Genomic DNA, 22,724 nt, shown 5'->3' with positions numbered 1-22,724 from the left:
ATGTGACAAACGCATGCCTAGTAAGCTTAAAGGGAAGTTCTATAGGGCCATAATAAGACCAGCGATGATATATGGGGTGGAATGTTGGGCCGTTAAGAAGAGTAATATAGATAAGATGAGTGTAGTAGAGATGAGGATGTTGAGGAGGATGTGCGGCAAGACCAGGAGAGATAAAGTATGGAATGATTGTATTAAAACCTAATTGGGAGTTGCACCAATCCAAGACAAGCTCCGTGAGAGCCGCTTAAGGTGGTATGGTCATGTTCAATGGAGACCCATGGATGCACTAGTAAGGAGGAGTAACCAGATTCAGTTTGAAGGAGCTAAAAGAGGTGAAGGCAGGCCTAAAATGACTATTGGAGAAGTGGTAAGAAAGGCTATGCATGTGGTAGGGCTCGACCCTAGTATGACCACGAATAGAGTTGTTTGGAGGACAAGGACCCGTGTAGCCGACCCCTTATAGGGGGATGTTCCTGGGATGCTGCTTTGACTGCTGCTTAGACTTTTTCCTTTAGTAACTTTATTTTATTTTTTTACTTCCTTTTACTCCTAACTTTTTTTACATTTTACTCCCTTCTACTTCTCCTATTTCTATTACTGTCGCAGCCTCTTCGGATTCATGTAGCCGACCCCATTTAGTTGGGATAAGGTTATGGTCGTTTGTTTATATTTCGGTAACCCACCATTAAACCGTTAAATTCCTATTTCTCCTCCGCCTTAATGATGCAAAAAAGGCACCTAAAGGGCTTATTTTATTGGAAATAAGCCTTGGGTTGGATTATTTATGTGTTGAGCCTTTGATCCCATGTGTTTTCATTGTAATGGGCCACTTTAATGGGCCTAAAATATGGGTAGAAACTAGGCATACGGGATTAGGCCTAGTTAGTTAGTTCTTTTAATTTTAAGTTGTTTAATAGGCTTTGAATTCCCTCACCTTGCGTGAGAAGGTTTCCTTTTATTATTATGGTTCTTATTTATGTTGCTTAGCAATAGGATTTTACTTTCCTATTCAGCTTAGGATTGTTATTCAGTTTTTTATAAATAACTTGTAAGAGCCATTGGCTACAGACACGATTGAGATGAATAAAAAGTTTAAAGGTTTCTTCAATAAAATGCTGTGCAATTCAGTAGGGGGTGAGACATCCTTGAAAGGCAGTGAGATTTTGTTCCTTGTTCTTGGTGGGAAGCCATAGTTATCTATCCTTCTTTTCTTATACTCTGTTTGATTCTCTGATTCAAGTGATCTAACTCTTAATATTAACTACTATTCTTAAGTATTTTTTTATTGTTGAATTTCATCAGAGCGACTTGATTCATAACCTGTGGTTGCTTTGTTTTAGGGTCACTTTTCTGTCAGAGTAGAGTCCCATCTGAATCAGATCCGACCATCAGATCTAAACCAGCTTCTGGGATCTTCAAGGGTCTACTAAAAGGGGCCCTTTTACTGAGGTTAATTTCTGATCAGAGCTTCTGATCTGGTTTTCTAGAAATTCTCCTAAATCTGTCCTGTGTTTAAAGTCAGACTTGAAGTTTTCTAATTACTTTAAATCTAAGCATTCAATTGGAATCAGATTTTGGGGATTAAATTAGGCATCTCAGATTGATACTTGACCAGAATTATAGGTTGATCTGACTTTCTGATCTTGAGTAATTAAATTTCTCCTATTCCTGAATTTTTAGTTCCAGATTTGACTATTCTTTAATTATCCTAGATCATTGCTGCATTCTAGGGATCATCTTCTTAACTGTTTGTGTGTGATTGTTAAAGTTTGACCTTCATCTGAGAAGGTTGACTTTTTTTGACATTTCTGATTTGGGAGACTTGGGATTCTGTAAGAGGGGTGTTTAGCGTGAACTAGGGTCCATCCTACCTACCCACCACCACCTAACCTATTCCTTCATCTACCATCCATCGAACAAAATCCTAATACTCTTCCACCCTAAAATTAAAGTTTTAATCCTCTTAGCATTCCATTCTACTCTAACAGAAAAGTTTACAAATTTACAATCTAGGGATGCTTAGTACCTGAATCCACTCTTTGTGGAACTTTACTCCTATATCAGTTACGCATGAACAGCATTAATGTGTGGACCAACCATTCCGGCAGCAGTCAAAAATCCAAACAAAGATTTACTAGAGTCCCCATTGTTCTCAACTGGTACAAGGTCTACCCCAATCACTGTTGAGGGGTTTCAGGATTTAAACAATCATTCCCAGTGCTTCTCCGAAGTCAGCCAAAAAAACTGTATGATACATTGGTTAAATTATTGAAGAGCCCAAGGGTTGACAGAACTGCCTAATGTTGGATATCATACAAAGAATCAATAGATCCTACCTTTTAAGAAATGAAACAAAGCTAAATTTTTAAAAGATCCACTCTCTCAAGTAAAGCACAAAAATCAGAGCACATTCCCTGAGTATAGCATTCTCATTCAACATGCCAACCTCCTCCCCAATATTGAATGTCAAATGAGACAAGTTCCAGCCGTTAGAAAGGAAAGAATCAAGACAACTAAGCAACACACTATCATTAACATCATTTCCAAATATCACACAATGAAAAAAACCTTGTAGAATACCAAACCTAAGGCTTCCCTATGATTGTCAAAATATGAAGTCAGTAACTTAAAGAAAAGGGGGGGAGGGTTCTCAACTAAAGAATTGAGAATGTACCAATGACCAAATCTTTTCTTGCCAACGCATTGAACTCTTTCAGACGTATATATCCCACAGAAGTGATTCCATTCTCCATTTGTTCTAATCGATAAAATACTGGGCTTCGAGCAACAAGTTGTCTTTGAACTTCAATCGATTGAATAGGTCCACAGTTCCCATGCTTAACCTACAAACATCAATATTTAAATTGAAAACTAAAGGAAAATGGTCTAGAAAAAAATATACACACACTAAAAATTCTCAATGTGACTGTTTCAGATATCACAACCTCAATTGTCACAAATGTTTCAGTAGGACCTTGCAGCATAGAAGACACTTCAAAAGCAGGTTTCCCTCTGACATCCACTCCATTAACAGATAAGATTTCATCTCCCTATGAAACAAACATAGAATTAAAGAAAATAAGTATCAGCACTGCTTTGTCCCAATGGAATAATATCGACCAAAAAAAGTAAACCAAGTAACTCCAAAATAATCTAACAGAAAATGAAGAAACTAAGCACATCTACCTACTTTAATAGATGACAAATTAGACAAAAGGAACTTTTATCATCAGTCCTCCAGGAAAAAATGCCTTATGCAATGCAAAATGGATATTTTTTCTGACTATATGATCTTTTACATAGACATTGTTAGGAATTATGTATCAGTAGTCAGACCAAAAATAACCGAACCAGCACCAGTGTGAACCAGAATCAGGAGGACCAATAAAAACAGAACCAGGTCTTATGATCTTTTACATAGACATTGTTAGGAATTATGTATCAGTAGTCAGATCAAAAATAACTGAACCAGCACCAGTGTGAACCAGAATCAGGAGGACCAATAAAAACAGAACCAGGACTTAAAACAGAACAGAATCAGATTCAACACCACATATCAGAACAGAACCAGATTAAAGCTATAAAGCAGAACCAGAACTAGATCCCTGGGAAGAACCAGACCCAGATCCAAATATAAGATCAGAACAGAACCAAAATGAGGACCAGAAATCAGACCAGAACCAAAACAGAACCATATAGCAAAACCAGAGCCAAATTGCAGGAGGAACCATAACCAGAAAAAGGAAAGTTGCCTTTTGAGGAGTCCGACTAGTATAAGGACTTCTAAAGAACTGCACCAAAACTGATCTGATGGGTCTGAAATTAAGGTATATTGACCTATCCTATTAGCAAAACCAGTCGACAAAATATGGCCTAATTCCAATAATGGAATATGCCAATTTTGAAACATCCTACTATCACAAGGACTTTATAAAACCAGGTTCAGACTGGAAGGAAACAAATTTTAGATATACCAGGATCAGACCATAGCCAAACACCAATTGGGCAACATTCCAGATCAGATCACAGCAACGCATTGAACCCTTGTTTTGTATTTTAACCAACAAGGAAACGCATCACAAACAAGCAGCAGCGATTTCTGCATGCACCACACATCTTGCACTGAAGACTCTCAAACCAGAATCAGTAGGTACTGTTTATTACACTGATTAATAAAGCTCTAATACCATGTGTTAAACAATATGGTTCGGACCCATGGGCGCCCACTTGGCAGCCATGGGACCCACAGACCCACTAGGGTTAGAGGAGGAGGGCCCCATGGTGGTCCCCCCCCCCACTTATATATAATGAGTAAGAGAGGGAGTCTGCACACAACGGATTGCTGCAGCCCTCTCTTTCCCCTATCTCACGTTCTCTCTCCCTCACTCTCTAGCTCTTGTCTTGCTCTCTCTCTCTCTCTCTCTCTCTCTCTCTCTCTCTCTATATATATATATATATATATATATATATATATATATGTTTGATCACGCTTTTGTGTGCGTGTATATCGCTGAGGGATTCCATCTTGTTCCCTTGGATTTGGAGTGTGGAATCTCCATTAGAGAAACCTAACAAGTTCGTGGATCGTTGCGAAGCTTGTGACATCAGAGTTTGTGCGGATCGACGCGTAGGGCAACCGGATCCTTTTCCGCTGCGTGGAAATCAACATTGAGGTAATTCTAAACTCCTGTCGTTTCCGTTTAATATTGGCATCAGAGCCTGGTCATGGTTGCGTTGCGCCTCGCCGCGCATCGCCGTACCTTACAGACAACCACAGCGACTTCTGGCCGCGTTTACTACACCTGCCGCGGCTTCTGGCTGCGATGTTTTGCATCAGACGCAGCCTCTGTCCGCTACCACTGCATCGTGCATGGCCTCTGGCTGAAGCCAGACCTTGGCTGACACCAGGTCCTATGCGATCACTGGCCTTGACCTATGCGGCCTTATGGTCGCGGTCTGCAGGCAGCCTTGCAGCTGCTGCCTCTGATCTTCGCATGGCCCTCCCTATTTCTCTTGCACACGGTTGGAGCACCACACCCCGACATCACTGCAGCCCTGCGTTTGCCTGTGCTGCAAGGCATGGAACCTCGCATGGGTTTTGTTAGAATATGAGAGAAAATAGTCTAGAGCTGAAAATGCTTAGTTGATCAATTAGATCAGCCAAGCTTCTATTTATAAAGAAGCATTGAAAGGAAAATTACATGGCTACCCCTACTCTAACTAACTCTAATATTTAGAGTTATTAGATAGGAAAAAAAGGAAAAAAAACAAAAGGGAAAAATACAAAGTAAAGTCCCATGTATACCCCCACGGTATACACCATACAATTCAACACTCCCACTCAAGTTGGAGCATAGATATCAATCATGCCCAACTTGGATACAAAAGGATGAAACAGCTTTCTACTCAGCCCCTTAGTGAACACATCAGCGAGTTGATCTTCAGACTTCACGCAGGGAACACAAACAAGACCACTTTCAAGCTTTTCCTTGATGAAATGTCTGTCAATCTCCACATGTTTGTTACGGTCATGCTGAACTGGATTGTGAGCTATACTAATTGCAGCCTTGTTGTCACAATATAGCATCATAAGAAGAGGAGTAGGAACACCAATGTCTTGAAGTAAACCCTGAAGCCATAACAACTCACAAATGCCTTGGGCCATTGCACGCAATTCAGCTTCGGCACTTGATCTAGCCACCATATTTTGCTTCTTACTTCGCCATGTAACTAGGTTGCCTCCAACAAAGGTGCAATACACTGTAACAGACTTACGGTCTGAAGAGCCACCCCAATCAGCATCTGTATAGGCTTCAACCCTCAAGTAATCATGTGGAGATAAGAGAATTGCCTTTCTTGGAGCTTTCTTCAAGTAACGAAAAATGTGAAGAACAGCCTCCATGTGTGGAATAGGGCTCATGCATGAACTGGCTTACCAGGCTCATAGCAAAGGCAATGTTAGGTCGTGTGTGAGATAAGTAGATCAGTTTTCCCACCAACCTCTGATAACGACCTTTTTCAACTGGTTCTCCATCGCCTTCCTTCAGCCTAGTGTTAGCCTTGTAAGCCAGTTCATGCATAATCCCTATTCACACACATGGAGGTTGTTCTTCGCATTCTCCGTTACTTGAAGGCAACTCCAGGGAAAGGAATTCTCTTATCCCCACATGATCACTTGAGGGTTGAAGCCTATACAGATGCTGATTGGAGTGGCTCTCTAGATCGTAAGTCAGTAACAGGGCATTGCACCTTTATTAGAGGCAATCTTGTTACATGGCATAGCAAGAAGCAAAATGTGGTGACCAGATCAAGTGCCGAAGCTGAATTTCATGCAATGGCCCAAGGCATTTGTGAGTTGTTATGGATTTGAGGTTTACTTCAAGGCATTGGTGTTCCTACTCCTCTTTCTATAATGCTATATTGTGACAGCAAGGCTGCAATTAGCATAGCCCACAATCCAGTTCAACATGACCGTACTAAACATGTGGAGATTGACAGACACTTCATTAAAGAAAAACTTGAAAGTGGTCTTATTTGTGCTCCCTTCGTGAAGTCTGAAGATCAACTTGCTGATGTGTTTACTAAAAGGCTGAGTGGAAAGTTATTTCATCCTTTTGTATCCAAGTTGGGCATGATTGATATCTATGCTCCAACTTGAGGGGGAGTGTTGAATTGCATGATGTATACCGTGGGGGTATACTTGGTATTCTATTATGTAATTTTCCCTTTCTTTATTTCCCTTTTTCCCTTATCTAATAACTCTAAATATTAGAGTTAATTAAAGTAGGGGTAGATATGTAATTTCACTTCTAAGTGACTCTTTATAAATAGAAGCTTGACTGATCTCATTGATCATTCAAGCACTTCAGCTCTATTACTCTTCTTCTCAGATTCTAACAGTTAGGAATAAGTAGGACTGAAGATAAGGTAAAAGAGGGAGAGCAGCTTATGGAACCCTTCCAAGATACAGAAGAGAGGGTGTCATCTACTACTCGAACTTTGTCTTTACCAGATGATGGAAAATACTTATGAAATAAATTGGAAGAACCTGTCATGTGATCAGTGGCACTGGAGTCTATAATCCATGGAGTGGAAACAACCGATGCACAATGACCATCGAAAGGAATATCTGACTAGTCAAAATGGGAACCTGAAGAGGCTGGGGCAGAGGCAGTGGAGGATGCAACGGAAGCAGATGAGGCCCTCAGCATGCGATGGAAGGCTTGTAGCTCCTCCGAAGAAAGACCCAGATCGGTAGGGGGTGGAGTGGCAACAGTCTCTGTGTGATGAGTCTTGGTCTTGGACTTATCCTTGGCTACACGTTTGGCTTCGAAGTCAGCAGGCTTCCCATGGAGCTTTCAACAAGTAGCCTTCGTATGGAATGGCTTGTTGCAATGCTCACATCGAACAGCCTCTTCCGAAGAAGCTCCCAAAAGAGCGGAACTCTCGGTAGTGGGAGTAGGGCTGGCCCCAACTTGGAGGGTTGATTGGTCAATAGTGAGAGTGTGCAACATAGCAGTTCGGCGACTCTCCTCTCTAAGGACCAATGCATAGGACTGCTCCAAGGAAGGAAAAGGAACTCTGCCCAAAATCTGAACCCGAATCTAATCATACTCGACATTCAAACCAAAAAGAAAATCATACACTCGAATCTTGTCCACATGCTTGCGGTACGTAGCAATGTCCTACGCATTGGTAGGCTGGTAGTCGGTATAATGATCAAGTTTCTGCCATAAGCTTCAGAGGGCTGCCCAGTACTGGGAGACAGATAATTCCTTCTGGTTGGTGTCATGAGTCTTCTTACAGAGTTCATACACCTGGGCATCATTCCCAACCTGACCATATATCTACTTTGCACCAGCCCAGATCTGGGCTGCTGTTTCAAGTAGCAAGTACCCACTAGAGGTATCAGATTGCATAGAGTAGAGTAAGAAGGACATCACCATGGAGTCATTTGTAGTCCATCTTTTCTTGACCATAGTTATCAAGGCGTTGCTATGGCGTCGCCTTGGCGTCCTGGCGGTTTTCAAGAGTCAAGGCGTTTAGGCGCCTTAGTGGAAAGGCGTTAATTTATTATTTTTATTATTCTATTTGCATTTTATTCTATTTCCTATATTTTTATTGGTTTTTTGTATATTATTTTCATACACTGCGATACACCGAATCATTTAAAAACAAAACAAAATTAAAATATGTAGAATTTTATTCTATTTCTTATATTTTCATAGGTTTGTATACCTTATTTCTGTACATTGAGTTACATGGAATCACCTAAGCCAAACAAAAACGAAAGTCTTAGACAAAATGAAACTCTCGACTTCCTGCTCCAGACTCTCCTGCTCCTGCTCAACGACTCCAGTGCCTTCGATGATGATGTTTCACGACCATGACGGACTGCGACTTCGAATCTTCTCCCGCTAAGTTTCTGCGACCTTGAATCTTCTCCTTAAGTTTCTGTTTCTTCTTCGTCTTTAAAGGAGAAAATAAAACCCTCGACTTCCTTCTTGTTTTCTTTATTCTGATTGTTTCATTTATTGTTCAGCTCAAGCTTCAGCTCCTACTACTCTGGCAAAGATGAAGTCGAAGAGAAAGAAGAACTTGAAGGGGAACTTGATGGAGCATGACGCTGCTGCAACCGACGAAGATGACGCAGATGCTGCTGTCGAGTAGATTCTTTCAGGTATGTTTCTTCCTCTGCCTCCTTTTTTTCCTTCTTCGTCTGCTTTTCCTCCTGCTCCTCCTCTATTTCCGGCTTCTATTTTTTTGTTTCTTTTTCTTCTTCTTCCGGCCTCCTCCTCGTATATAGTTGTTTCCTTTTTTTCTTCTTCTGGTGTCCTCCTCTTCTTCTCCTTCTGGTTCCTGGTTTCTTTTTTTTTCTTTTTTTTCTAATGCTTCTTCGGATACTTGAGTGGCTCCTCCCTACCTCATATCCTCCTTGAAACCCCCTCTTCATCTTTTCTTTTTCTTCGGACAAGGAAACCCTCTTTTGTCTGAAACCCTCTTTCTCCCTGAACGTCTGAAGCTTCTTCTCCTCTACCTTCTTCTTCTAGCTTTGGCTGCTGCTGGAGTGGCTACTGCTGTAATTTCTGCGATTCAATGTAAATTGTGCATTTCTTAGTTTAATTTATGAAATGCATCTGTTATTATAAGTTAGCAATCTGTGATTAAGTAACTATTTATTTTGTGATTATGTGAGTCTGTAATTCTATCATTATGTGAGTAAGTAATTATGTGATTCATTGAGTTTGTAATTATGTGATTCAATGATTTTGTAATTCTGTGATTATTCTATTTTGCAATTCCCTGATTGTGTAGTTCAATTCTTTCATATTTATTTAGTATATAAGTAGCATTATACAAAAATTAATATGCTATTTGTGCCTAATAAAATGGTTACATTAAAAAAATAACACTAGAACGCCTTGTGCGCCAAGGCGACGCCTTGCGGCCGCCCTATCGCCAAGGCGCTTAGGAAGACCCTCAAACGCCATGGTCGCCTTGCCGCCTTGATAACTATGTTCTTGACAGGACCTTCCTCAGTTGGTTTAACAATGGTGCCATCAATGTGTCCACTGAGATCTCGACCTGCAATAGGCAAGTAGGTAGATCTGGACCACATCAAGTATGTCTCTAAACCAGTTCAATACCAGAGTTGCTGTAAGACACTTGGTAAAGCTACATCCTTGCGGCCCTTTCTAATGTCAGATTCCTTTCTGGAGCTCCACCACCTTCTGCATCAGACATTGACTTGTCTGAGGCCCTTAGGAAAGGTACCCGCTCGTGCACTAAAAAATCCCCTGTAACTTATCCTTTTGCTCACTTTATTTCTGTATGTCATCTTCCTACTTCACTTCATACTTTTGCTTTGCCCTTATCTGAAAATTCTGTTCCCCAAACTTATCACGAGGATCTTTCTTATGCTGAGATGGCTATAGATGTTGAGATGGATGCACTCCACAGTCGCAAGACATGGAAGTTGACTTGCCTCCAAGTAAGGTACTACTGAAGTATCGTTGGGTATATGCCATCAAGTATCACCCTGATGACACTACTGAGAGTCTCAAAACTCGTCTAGTCACCAAAGGCTAGACCCAAACATATGTAGTTGATTATTTTGAGATGTTTTCCCCTGTTACTCGTCTCAATTCTGTATGCATTCTTATTGTTGGAATAGCTAATGAGGGTATTCTGGTCATATACATGTAAAATTTATATGTGGGGGTCGATGACTTCTACACTTGCTCTCTTTTCCCCCTTCGTATTCTCTTCTTCTTCTCTTTTTTCCCTCTGGTTATCCTCTTCTCTCTACCTAACCTCTCCAATGCATCTAACCACAACAGTTTGAAATTGGTATTAGAGCAGTTTATTGTTTTGAGAGTCGGTTAAGGCTTTCACAACTCCCATTCTTTGCGTAAGGGACCCAACAGAAAAGAAGGGTTACTATATACCAAGAGCATGTGAGGATCATCTCTAATCCTTGGATTTGAGAATACAAAACTTCTGAGACGGTTTGGAATCACACTATATGAACCATCACTGTCTCCAAGTGTACAGGATAATCTGCTAGGTATGGTTGCAGAGTTTTCTCTCCCATCAATCATAGTCTTTTAGGACATGAAACTAGTACCTTTTAGACCACCCTTGGGTACTCTAATGGTGGTCCAAATGTCAAGTTAAGAGCTTCCCTGGTGCGGGTGCAGCAGCTCCAACATGGCAGCACAGTTGTCTAGGCATCACCTAGGCGACAAAGCGTTTTATCAGGGGCTAGGCGTGGCCATCAGTAGGTAATATATATTCCCTTTTATGCCCTCTTTTATACCTATAATATTCTCAGTTGTTACTCGCTGTTTCTGCAGGTTTATTTTCTGCTTTCCCCTATCCAATGGTTTCTGGTTATATTCATTTTCAAACAGTTTCTTTGTCCTATTGTTTCTCCCAATCCAGCCATTGGATAGGACTCAAAGTTTAGCCAAGTATTCTACCCTAAGACTACTTCCTTCGACCAGAATTGGAGGCCTTTCAGACGTCTGGTTTGTGAGATATTACTACTTGTTTTCTGTTACTAAACTCTATCTTCTTAACTTTTTTAATTTCTGTTTCCAACTGTTCTGGCCTATCCGACCAGTGGATCAAGCTGATATTTGGAGGGCTTAAACAGCTTCTTTAGAGGACTATTCAATTCAAATTTCAGCCCCATCCGACCGTTAGATTCTGAGATATCATAGTTTCTATATTCTGGTCTCATTGTGATCCTGTCTTGTTTAGTTGTGTTCAATAATCGGTCCTACAGGTTATTGTTCTTCATCAGGTTAAAGACAAGCTCCCCATGAAATGAATTAAAACCTATTGTGCATATTTACATAAAAGCCCCCCTACTTCTTAATTTGTTGTATTCATTCCCCATCCTTTTTGTTAGTTTCCAGAAACACACCCATTAACTATTTGATTCCAGTTAAGTCCACAATTGACAATTCTATTTCTCTTCACTTGCAAGCCTTGTATTTAAACAAATTTACAGAATTGCCATTGTTTCTTATATTTGGAATTTTATTCACTTAGGTGGGGGCCCATAACAACCAAAATTTAGGTTTTTGGAACCCGGCGTTGCATCACTTGTGTAAATACAAAAAAAAAATCAGGGTACTACTTTGTAATTTACAAAATTTATATAAATACAAGCCTTAGCAGCCGCTTAGGATATTTTCTTCCCTAATCGATCTGCTTTCTTCTTCCCCTTAAATTTCTCTCTTCTTTCTCCTCCTTTCTCGTTCTCTCTTTTCTTCTTGTGTTTATGCCTAAACATTGATAAATATTGTTCTGATTCTGTTACAAACATGTTGTATGCACCAACAGATTTTTCTCTAAATAGATTGGGTAAATCCCTTTGCAGCCTCCCTCTTTTGCAACAAGGAGCCACATCCACATGATATGACCAAGATAGATCGTTTATCTGATAAGCAACCTTACTTTGCATGGACTCTTTGCAGTGATAGCAGCCATTAAATATGGAATTCTTCATTCAATTAAAAAAATAAAATAAAAACGCCCACTAAAGACAGTTTTCCTTTACCTTGTAGCAAAGATTTAACAATACACAGAACCAAGTTGAGTAGATGTAAAAGGAATCTAGCATGGACTCTCATAGATGCAAGGTTCAAAATTTTGAAATTTTGGTCAATATACCGAAATTTCAACTACCTGTGTCAATTTCAAGAAAGGTCGAAACGAAATGGCATGTGAATTGAGGGATGTTCAATGTTTCAGTTACCGAAATGGAACATATTTGGTGTCATTTCGGCTATTTTGGTGCCATATTTCGTTTTTTATCAGGGTCGAAACCGAAATCTTGAACCTCACATAAATGTTGAAAATATGTTGAGGTTCAAACAAAACACAGTTTCTTTGCAACTCCCTTTTTTTTTTTTTAGGTTTGATCTTCTCAAATTAGATAAAATTGTTGTCAACCCAAAAAGATTGGGTCAATATTGGTTCTCTTATTCTTACTTTCATAGAAAAAATTCACATCCTCCATAAGTTTCAAGCTTTTATATAGAAAGTCCCCAAGTCTACAAAGAAAATATTGCTCATTGACATTGACATATGCCAACAGGTACATGATATAATCCATAGATGCTAATTACATTATGGATTGAATTATTTTCTTTTACATTATTATGATAAACAGCTACTTCCAGGAATTTTTTTCTTCAGGGTTCATCAAAACCTAGACTCCAGATACACATCAGATTGCACGACTCACAACCATAGACGCAACATGGTGCTAAGAATTCCCATTACTTGACTCAGGAAACAAATAACAAGAACCTACAAAATGCTACTTTATAAATCACAAGGAGAGCCACAACCACAATGCCAACTTTATTTATTTTTTAAGAGAAGGCTAAACAAAATGCCAATTAACTTAAAAGCAAGTAAATTTAAATACATTCACACACTAACTACGCTAACATATTATGTGTGTGCACGTGCACAAGTGTGTGTGTGTCTGTGCAAGATAGAAAGAGTAATGCAGGATACATACAGAGAAGCACAAAGTTTAAAGAAATATTAAGAGTAATTGTTGTTGTATCACTACCTGTCTTACTCCAGCAGCATGGGCAGGACTATCCAAAATAATCCCTAATACCTTCAATCTGATACGTCCATCAACATCAGGAAGCTCCCTAAGGTTTATTCCAATCCCAGTCACATCATACTTAGCCATCTTGGAGAACTTTCATCAATGATGAAAGCATATTAAGAAATGAAATAAGAAATCAGCAAATTCTTATCACTGAATGCTAAACATTGATGCAAGTGCCTACAATTGATGGAAAGAAAAGGGTTCTTAAAGGGTCAAGCATAAGCATGGTGTATATTAACATTTAACATGATTAGTAAAACTCTAACGTAAGAAGTATGGAGGACAATGGAAGGCTAAGATGATGTCAAGATGGAGTGAAGAGACATGAATGCTTATGAATCAAATGCAGCAACAACATTAAATAAGTGGAAGGGAGGAACAGAACTGCCAAACCGAGATAACTGAACTGACTTGAGGAAAAGGAAATGTAACACAAAAAACATTACGATAACAAGCTTGAACAACTGATTGACAAGTGACGTGAATATTATTGAGGAAGGTATGTCACCCCTATATGGCAAAAGATTTTCAAAATAGTCTCTTAAAAGTTAGAACTAGTATGAAATTTAGCCAATTTCATATCAGAAGTATTGACATTCTCGATTAGTTCACCCTTTCTGAGTTTTGACACTGTTTAAACAGACAAGTGTCTGCAAACAACATGCTTGAACTTGACAAATTCTAAACTACACATATCAAGAAAGGAATGAGGTTTCCCAACCCTTCTTGGTTGGTGGTGGTGTTGTTGTTTTATACTAGTCCTATATTCTCATTTTTCCTTTTCAATAAAATTTGATATTTATGAAAAAGATAAAGTAAATGAATAAGAATTCATAACAAACTATTAAGAAAATTTACCTGTGAAGGAGAAATAAACCGTGTATAAGGATCACCCAAGCTAGCCAGCAACCGTCGGATGATATCGTGAGCTTTAGACCTTGTCTGGATTGAGCTACTAATAAGATCTTCCCTCTTTTGCTGAAAAATGGAAAAGAAAAATATTTAGAATTGGTCCATCTTTACGCAATCAACAAAGGCCAAGCTGTGAGAGTAAGACAAACCGAAAAGAGGCCAATAACTAATGAATTAGGAATAATATTAAACAACAGCCACAAAAAAGGAGTGAAAAAAAAGTTTATCATCGGTGTCATTAATTTTCCAAGTAATCCCATTAAACCGGTCAGGGTAAGACTGAGGAGTTGCAGATTCCAAAGAGAAGAATACTCTCTTTGTCCTTTTGAAACTAATGATATATTTGTGAACTTTAATAAGGGGGAAAAAGATAAACAATAGGTTTTAATATTTGTTATAACTAAAGAGGGAGGAAAAAGGGGAAAAGAAAGAGGACTATATAGGAATAATGATTTCCTATACATGTTCACTATCTCATAATCACATTACTAGAGTTAAATAGTGAAGGGCAAGGGCAATATATGAACACTAATCCGTGATTTTGCACGTAAAATAAATAGGAAGGTGGGAAACAAGATGTTACAATAACAGGTCAAGCAATTCTCAGTCTCATAATATCTCACCAATAGCTCAGACAGTTGAACTCAACTAAACCTTATCCCAACTAAATGGGACATGCTAAGTGAATCCTGTTCCGATATACTATCCCCAGAATCTATAACATAAGCATTTTTATCACACCCCACATCCATAGAGTTTATTGCAACATGTTACATCAATGCTTTAATTAAGACACCATATAATCAGTCTCCTTCCTTTTTCTTTTTTTCTTTTTTTTCTTTCAGTCAAGACATGAAAATGACTATTATTATCATTCAAAAACAAGAGGGTCCAAGTCCCCCTAAAATTTATAGATCAAGACTCTTAATACCAAATGGTGGATATAAGCATATAGGCACCAAAAAATATAGAACACAGAAGGTGAATATAACCGAATATGACTATTATTATGGCTTGCATTCCTGAACCTGATTACTCCTTAATTTGAAACTTGTCAAACGGTTGTTTCATGTAAAACTCACACAACAGTCGTGATATGACCATTTAGGGATGAAAATCAAAACTCAAATCCTTTTCCACTACAAAACTAATACTCCCCAAATCTATGCTATTCATAGTAACATGTTTCCCCGCTCAACTGTTGGTTGAGCAAAAAGTTGAAATTGTGATCCCAGCAAATCAGTACAAAACATGGGCAATTCCAACTCAAATCAAACAACGCTGGAATGGGTTCAAACCTATAAAATCGTATTAATACCATAACTTCTATTGACCTAACAGAGAACCGCACCACACACATAATGACATTATGGGCAAAGTGGGCATAGTACCATCCATCTTTCGGGGGACCAACGATGCTTCCCAGCATCGAGGAAGCTATCATTGACGATCTCCCAAGCTTCCTCCACAATTGCTTCATTAGTAACCAACTCTGGAGCTGTTTCCACCGTCTGGTCTTGCTCTTCTTCCCGACAATACTCGGAAGAAGGTGGTGATGGGATTTGAAGTAACAAAGACTCTGTAGCAGAAGAAAAAGGAGCAGAAAAAAGTAACCCAAATGAGAGAGCACCTGTAAGCGCATGGAATATTACTCTCTGGGGCCATTTCAAGCTGAGGTGCTTCGAATAGCTGGGTTCAGAGTTAAAACAGAGAAATTTCGGAGAAATATGATTGGGAATGATATTCGTTATTCGTCTGGGAATCGAGCAGCTGCAGCAGAATACTACCCTCATCCTCTATTTCTTGGCGCTAGATTGTTTGCAGAACGAAGAGGGAGCAAATACTGAAAAGGTAGCAACATCATATGGCTTGGCAGTAGTTAATCTCAACAACGAGACAACGAGAGTACGCAATCTTACGTCCTCTTCATTTGCAACCCAAACTGTAAATGGGGCTGGTTCCGGTTATGGGTAGTTTTGACCAATCTTGACTAGTCTGACCATGATTCTGAAAAACAATTAAAAACTAGTTACGGTTTGACTATGGAACCAACCTCTTTGCCAAAGTAGAGGTAAGGCTGCGTACATTATGACCCTCTTCAGACCTACAGTGGCGGAAGCCTTATGCACTGGATATACCCTTGTTTTTTAGAAAATTAAAAAAAATCAAGAAAAAGAGAAAAAAAAAATATCAGACCAAGTTTTCTTTCACCCATGGTGAAGTCTCTCCACTCATAGTTTTGACGTTTGGATGGGGCTTCGATAATAATGGTAAAGGCAGTTTGGATCTTCATCAATGTGGGAGTAATGATGAAGTGCGGAATATCAACATGGAGGTTTATGTGGATGATATGTTGGTAAAAAGTTTGAAGGCATCAAATCACGTAACCGACCTGGAAGAAGGATTCCAAGTCTTGAAGAAAAGCAAAATGAAGTTGAACCCGGCGAAGTGCGCGTTTGGTGTTACCTCAGGGAAATTCCTAGGTTTTATGGTCTCAAGGAGAGGAATAGAGGCGAATCCCACCAAAATCAAAGCTATACTAGAAAAGCGACCACCGGGCAGAGTCAAGGACTTATAGGAGCTAACAGGGAGAGTGGCAGCACTTGGGAGGTTTATTTCAGCTTCAGGAGATCGGTGTCTCCCTTTCTTGAAGGCATTAAAAAATAGAGCATGGGAGAGACAGGCAAAAGGGGTCAGACTAATTTTCGAATGGATGGAAGAATGTCAGACAGCATTTGCAAATTTGAAGAAATATTTAACCGACCCACCACTCTTCAACTCTATTTTGCCATTACTACAGTGGCGATAAGCGCAGTGTTAGTCAGAGGTGATGGCCGAGTGCAAAAATAGATCTACTATGTCAGCAAGGTGCTCTTAGATGCGAAAATCAGATATAGCAATATTGAGAAACATGCTTATGCTCTTGTAATGGCCACGCGAAAATTGAGACCTTACTTTCAAGCCTATACTATAGAGGTAGTAACAAACCAGCCGTTGAAGAAAATTTTGGCAAGACACGATCATTCGGGACGCCTGGTAGCACGGTCGGTGGAACTTGGAGAATTTGATATCCAGTATAAGCCCCGTATGGCTATCAAAGGCCCAGGCTTTGGCAGACTTCGTCATTGAGTTTACCTTGCCCGACGATGAAGTAGTGGTCAACGGCGATGCCCCGAAACTGGCGGAATCCTAGACTTTGTACATGGATGGCTCATCCAGCAGCACCGGATTCAGTGGAGGGTTAATATTGACAAGTTTGAGAGGGTTTTTAGTGCACTACGCGCTAAGATTTAAGTTCCAAACTACGAATAATGGAGCTAAGTATGAAGCCCTAATTGCTGGTTTGAATCTGGCAAAAAGTCTGATGATAAAGAATATCACCGTGCACAGCGATTCTCAGTTGGTGGTTGTTTACACCCAGTTTTCGCTCTACCTTGCCACGGTTGAGAAGGAGTCCTCGGTCGTAGGGCAGCTTGGCCAGGCAGAATGACCGATAGTGCCATGGCACCTTTGGTCAAAAGTTGTTCCTTCGGCCAAGGTGGGGGGTGGTTACCACTACAGGCAATTTCTTTGCAGTTTGAACAGAGAAGGAGTGGTTGCTTGAATGTGGCACAATCATGGCCGATAATCAAGGGAACCATCTCCAGCAGTTACACCTGCTATATAAATAAGCAGGAGGCACAGAGAGAAGGCATCGAGCAAACATATAACCAACCTGCAATTTTTATCTATCTTTACTTTTCCTGCATTGTCTTTCTTTTCTTCCATGATGGTGTGAACTTACGGTTTCTTGTTTCACTTTATGCACCCTTTTGATTTGCACTGTAGATCGTTCATGTCAAGTAATCAGAGTGCAATTCTACCTCGTTGTTTGGGTCATTCGCCTGTTTGCTATTCCTGAGAAGTCCTTGGATTACCGAGGCACGAGTAGAACCCTAAATAGCCACGACCGGTCAAAGTGTCTTACCCCATTCCAACCACACCACGTTGGTTGAAGGATTTTCAGCATGGGACACTCGATAGCGATGGTGGAAACTAGAGCGAGTCAATGTAACATGGATAGCACTTCGGATGAGTTTGACAACGGAAATGCTGATCAGCTGGCCGCGCAAGGTGAACAACAGTTGGATGCTGCTATGCCCCCTTACGTGGCTGCATTTTTGCAAGGGCAAGCCCGCACGACCGCTGAGACACAAGGGTGCCTGCAATCAGGGATAGAGGACATGAAAGCCATCGTGGCTTCCATGGCCCAGGCTTATAATGGCACCTAGGCCCATTTCAAAGAGTTAGTCAGGATGTTCCTCGCCCAACAGCGGCCGCCTCAGGTTGCTTAACTCCGTATCGGCCAAACTCCAGTCGATCAAGTTGGTAGCACGGTGGGAACAGGAGCCGGCATGCCAGCGGCTCAGGGATCTTATCCTGGAGTTTTTTGTCAGGAAGGAAGTTCGTCCAGCCAGCCGACACGACCAAACAATGCAGCGGTTAGGACTTCGCTTCCCCAGAATGGAGCTATGTGTTGGGGTAAAATCCACACATCACCTTGTATGATTTTGATGATAACAAATAAGTTAGGTGTACTAACTTGTGCTAGTATGTATAGAGACTTCATAAGAGTTGAGCATAAAATAAGGGGGAGCATGTAAGAGCTTGATGCGCCATGACAAAGAATTCAAGATGTTGAACTAAAGATGTTGATGAATAAGAACATATCTCAAGACTTCTATCCAAGACAAGTTCATTAAAGCATTTGTCAACTTTTTGTAAAGATGTAATTAAGTCTAAAGTCCTCAAACATTATGTAATGCACACACTCACGCATGCATACATGTAGTAGACCTTAGGAGGTTATTTTAGACCTTTCCTATATGGACTTAATCCAAGAAAATGGCCCCGCACTTGTCCACAGAAGGACTTAGATATTTTTAACAAAATAAGCTGATCCGGCGTACCGAATCCCAATCCGGCATGCCGAATCCTCTTTGGCCTGTCATATGTAATCTCAAGGTTTTTCTGCAGTAAGCAAACGGCATGTGCCAAATCTGATCCGGCATACCGAATTGCAATATGACTGTTGGGAATTAGCAGTTAGACAATGGATATATTCCATGATCTGGCATACCGAATTGGAAAATGACATACCGGATTAGGACAGAATTATATCCTAAATTAGCAATGAACCTTAGATGGTTTGAGCATCTTTCCTATAAATAGGTAAGCTCATTTGGACTAATCACAATCAATTAAGGCTAATCAAAAGCATCACATAGGCATTCGAACTTGATCATTCAAAGTATTGAAGCATTCATTCATCAAGGCATTCAAGTTCACTTCCCTCTCTAGCTAATTATATTCACTTAGCATTAAAGCTCCAAAGTGGAAGTTAGCTACACATTCACTAAGGTTGAGGTAATCCTTACTTAGTAAACTTTTCATTATTATATGTTGTGAGTCCTCTTGCTCAAAATCAAGAGTAGTTAATTGTGTTGAATCCTCTTACTCGTCAATCAAGAGTAGTTGGTAGTGTGAGTCCTCTTGCTCCTAATCAAGAGTTGTACGAGTTCCCTTGCTCATTCTCAAGATTCTTATTAGTGGAATTCTCTCTAAGGTGAGAGGAGTGGACGTAGGCATAATTGACCGAATCACTATAAAACGATTGTGTCACTTTTGCAATTTACTTGCTTAGTTTTGTTAATTGTTTTATTTTCGCATTATTTCTTTTAATTTCCACTAGCTTCACCTATTCACCCCTCCTCTAGGTGAATTTACATTTGGTACTTGTCACTTTCTTGGATCATGCTTAGTTTTGTGGTTTAGTTAGAAGCAAAATTCAGTTGCTCTATCTACCACCAAAGCTAAATACATCGCCACTGCACGATGTTGTGCACAAGTGTTATGGATGAGGCAAACTCTCCAAGACTATGGGGTTAAGTTTGACACTTCCTCAATCCAATGTGATAACACCAGTGCTATTAATCTCAATAAAAATCCGATTTTACACTCTCGAGCTAAACATATTGATATCCGTCATCACTTCTTACGTGATACTGCTTAAAGAGGTGAAATTCGTCTTGATTATATTGAGACCGAGAAGCAACTTGCGGACATCTTCACCAAACCTTTGAGTGAAGAGAGGTTCTGCTCTCTTAGAAGAGACCTAGGGTTATGCAATCCCTTTGATTAAAGTTTGTTTGTACATGTATTGTTTTGCTTGAAAATGATTTTTCTGAAATTTGTTGCTGAAACAGCCGATTCAGTATACCGATTCCAAATTCGGCATACCGAATCATTCACAATGGCTATTTACTTTCAAATGTAATTGTACTGTTTTATCGGATTCGGCATACCGAATCAGTTTAAATTTTTAGCTGTTTGTAGCCATTGACCAGGAAACGGTATACCGGATCCTAATTCGGCATACTGAATTAGGTTCAGTGACTATTTTCTAGCCGTTGGAAGACTGTTTTGTGCCTATATATACCCCACTTTTTCACCTCTCTTGGCATTACTTTTCACTATTCATCTATCATTTACCCCAAGCAAGTGTGATTTATTCAAATACTCAAATTTCCACACTCTCTCTCATATTTCTCATAATTATTCAATATGAGTCAAAGAGAAAAAGCACCTATGACCGGAGAAGAACCTGCCTCCAAGCGTGGACGACGAGGAGGAGGACGTTTTACTCCTATTCGGGGTGCCTCTTCTTGATCTCAAGGAGCTTCTCATCAAGAAAATCTACCCGTTCAACATTTTCCATCTCAAGAATTCGTTGAAACTTGGCCTTTGTTGTGCTCAAGAAAACTTGAAGAAGGCCGTTCCGTTGACACCACCTCGTTCAAAGGTATTCATCTCCAAGACTTGTTTAAAGCACTAGGATGGGCATCTCTTCTTCACCCTCCATAAATTTGCTACCCCACCCTAGTCCGCTACTTTTACAATAATCTTTGATGTAGTGGCATGGCCGAAGATTTGAAGCTTACTTCTTTCGTCAATGGCGTCACCATTGAACTCTCTCTCGATGATCTTGCATCTTTGCTTCAAGTTCCCAATACCGGCCCTTGCATTTATTGGAATCCAAAATACTCCAACTTTGGTGATATAGTGAATCATGAAGATATCTACTCCAACATCCTCACCGAATATCAAGCAAATGAGACTTTCGTTCCGATTGGGGGCCTCAAGATGATTCCATATGTAGTCTCCTATATCATTCAACATAATTTTATTCCAAGAGGAGGAGGCCGAAGCAAGTGCTTGACCCCTCAAGCATATCTTACTTATTGCGTTGTCACCGGTACTCGTACTTGTCTTCCTTATTTCATAATGAGGTACATGGTGCACCTTGCCAAGCCATCTCGGAAGACTAATCTACCTTATGGCCGTCTTCTCACTCATATCTTCGTTCACTTCAACATTGATCTCTCTCATGAAGTTCAATCATCCGAAACTTCTCAACCCATTTCTCGTATTTTATTTCATAATCTTGATATTCTGGATCCTCTTGTGGAATCAGGAGATGAAGAAGATGTTCCACCGAGATGTCAACCACGTCAACAACGCTTTGTATTGGATGCTTATCAAGATTGGATCTCCAACATTGATGAGTACATGGATGAAGCAAACACTCGGTTGGTGGAGCTTGAAATGGGTCACCAACATCTCCAAGAGGATGTTTCTACCCTCCGTCAAGAAAGGAAGAGTGGCTTTGCATCTCTCAATTCGGCTTTTCATTCTTTGGCTCTCAATCTTGGACACTTGCCATTTGATACACCGGCGGCTACTCCTCAAGCCGGCGCTTCTCATGGCGTTGCACCTCAAGGAGTTATTCCCTCTATCCCTCCATTTCTGGGAATGGCATCTCAAGATCCTCTTGATCCAACTGCTCCTACGGAGTAATTTTGTTTATCCTCCCTACATTCTTTTTGATAATGCCAAAGGGGGAGAGAAATTGGGATTTGAATTTGAATTTGGATTTATGTTTTGACTATGTTTTGCTAATGCTATGTAACCTTTTCAATTAATCAATGCAAGTCTATCATTAATGCAAATTGTGTGTGTCTTGATATTATCTTGATATTGTCTTTTAAAATTTGGTACTAAGTTATTTGTCATCATAAAAAAGGGGGAGATTGTTGGGGTAAAATCCACACATCACCTTGTATGGTTTTGATGATAACAAATAAGTTAGGTGTACTAACTTGTGCTAGTATGTATAGAGACTTCATAAGAGTTGAGCATCAAGTAAGGGGGAGCATGTCAGAGCTTGATGCGCCATGACAAAGAATTCAAGATGTTGAACTAAAGATGTTGAAGAACAAGAACATATCTCAAGACTTCTATCCAAGACATGTTCATTAAAGCATTTGTCAACTTTTTGTAAAGATGTAATTAAGTCTAAAGTCCTCAAACATTATGTAATGCACACACTCACACATGCATACATGTAGTAGACCTTAGGAGGTTATTTTAGACCTTTCCTATATGGACTTAACCCAAGAAAATGGCCCCGTACTTGTCCACAGAAGGACTTAGATATTTTTAGCAAAATAAGCTGATCCGGCATACCGAATCCCAATCCGGCATGCCGAATCATCTTTAGTCTGTCATATGTAATCTCAGGGTTTGCTTGCAGTAAGCAAACGACATATGCCGAATCTGATCCAGCATA

General features: G+C 39.9%; 1 protein-coding gene across 4 annotated transcripts in view; it reads right to left on the bottom strand.

The window, feature by feature from the left end:
* LOC122640684 (carboxyl-terminal-processing peptidase 1, chloroplastic) overlaps positions 1 to 15,911 on the bottom strand; it is a 45,709-nt gene extending 29,798 nt beyond the window's left edge. The window contains exons 1-5 of one of the 4 annotated variants that reach the window (XM_043833910.1): positions 15,455 to 15,911; positions 14,003 to 14,122; positions 13,097 to 13,184; positions 2,946 to 3,050; positions 2,675 to 2,843 (exon numbers count right to left, since the gene is read on the bottom strand). In XM_043833910.1, the coding sequence (XP_043689845.1) occupies positions 2,675 to 2,843; positions 2,946 to 3,050; positions 13,097 to 13,184; positions 14,003 to 14,122; positions 15,455 to 15,849 (877 nt within the window). In that variant the 5' untranslated portion in view covers positions 15,850 to 15,911. Of the gene's footprint in view, positions 1 to 2,674; positions 2,844 to 2,945; positions 3,051 to 13,096; positions 13,235 to 14,002; positions 14,187 to 15,447 lie in introns of all 4 variants that reach the window. The other 3 variants (XM_043833909.1, XM_043833912.1, XM_043833911.1) reach the window with 3 other exon arrangements.
* Positions 15,912 to 22,724: the final 6,813 nt, after the last annotated feature.

This window comes from Telopea speciosissima, chromosome 9 (genome assembly GCF_018873765.1).
Source record: "Telopea speciosissima isolate NSW1024214 ecotype Mountain lineage chromosome 9, Tspe_v1, whole genome shotgun sequence".
Taxonomy (NCBI): Eukaryota; Viridiplantae; Streptophyta; class Magnoliopsida; order Proteales; family Proteaceae; genus Telopea; species Telopea speciosissima.
Note: the sequence above shows the minus strand (reverse complement) of the source record. Positions and strands in the feature narration are given on the sequence as shown.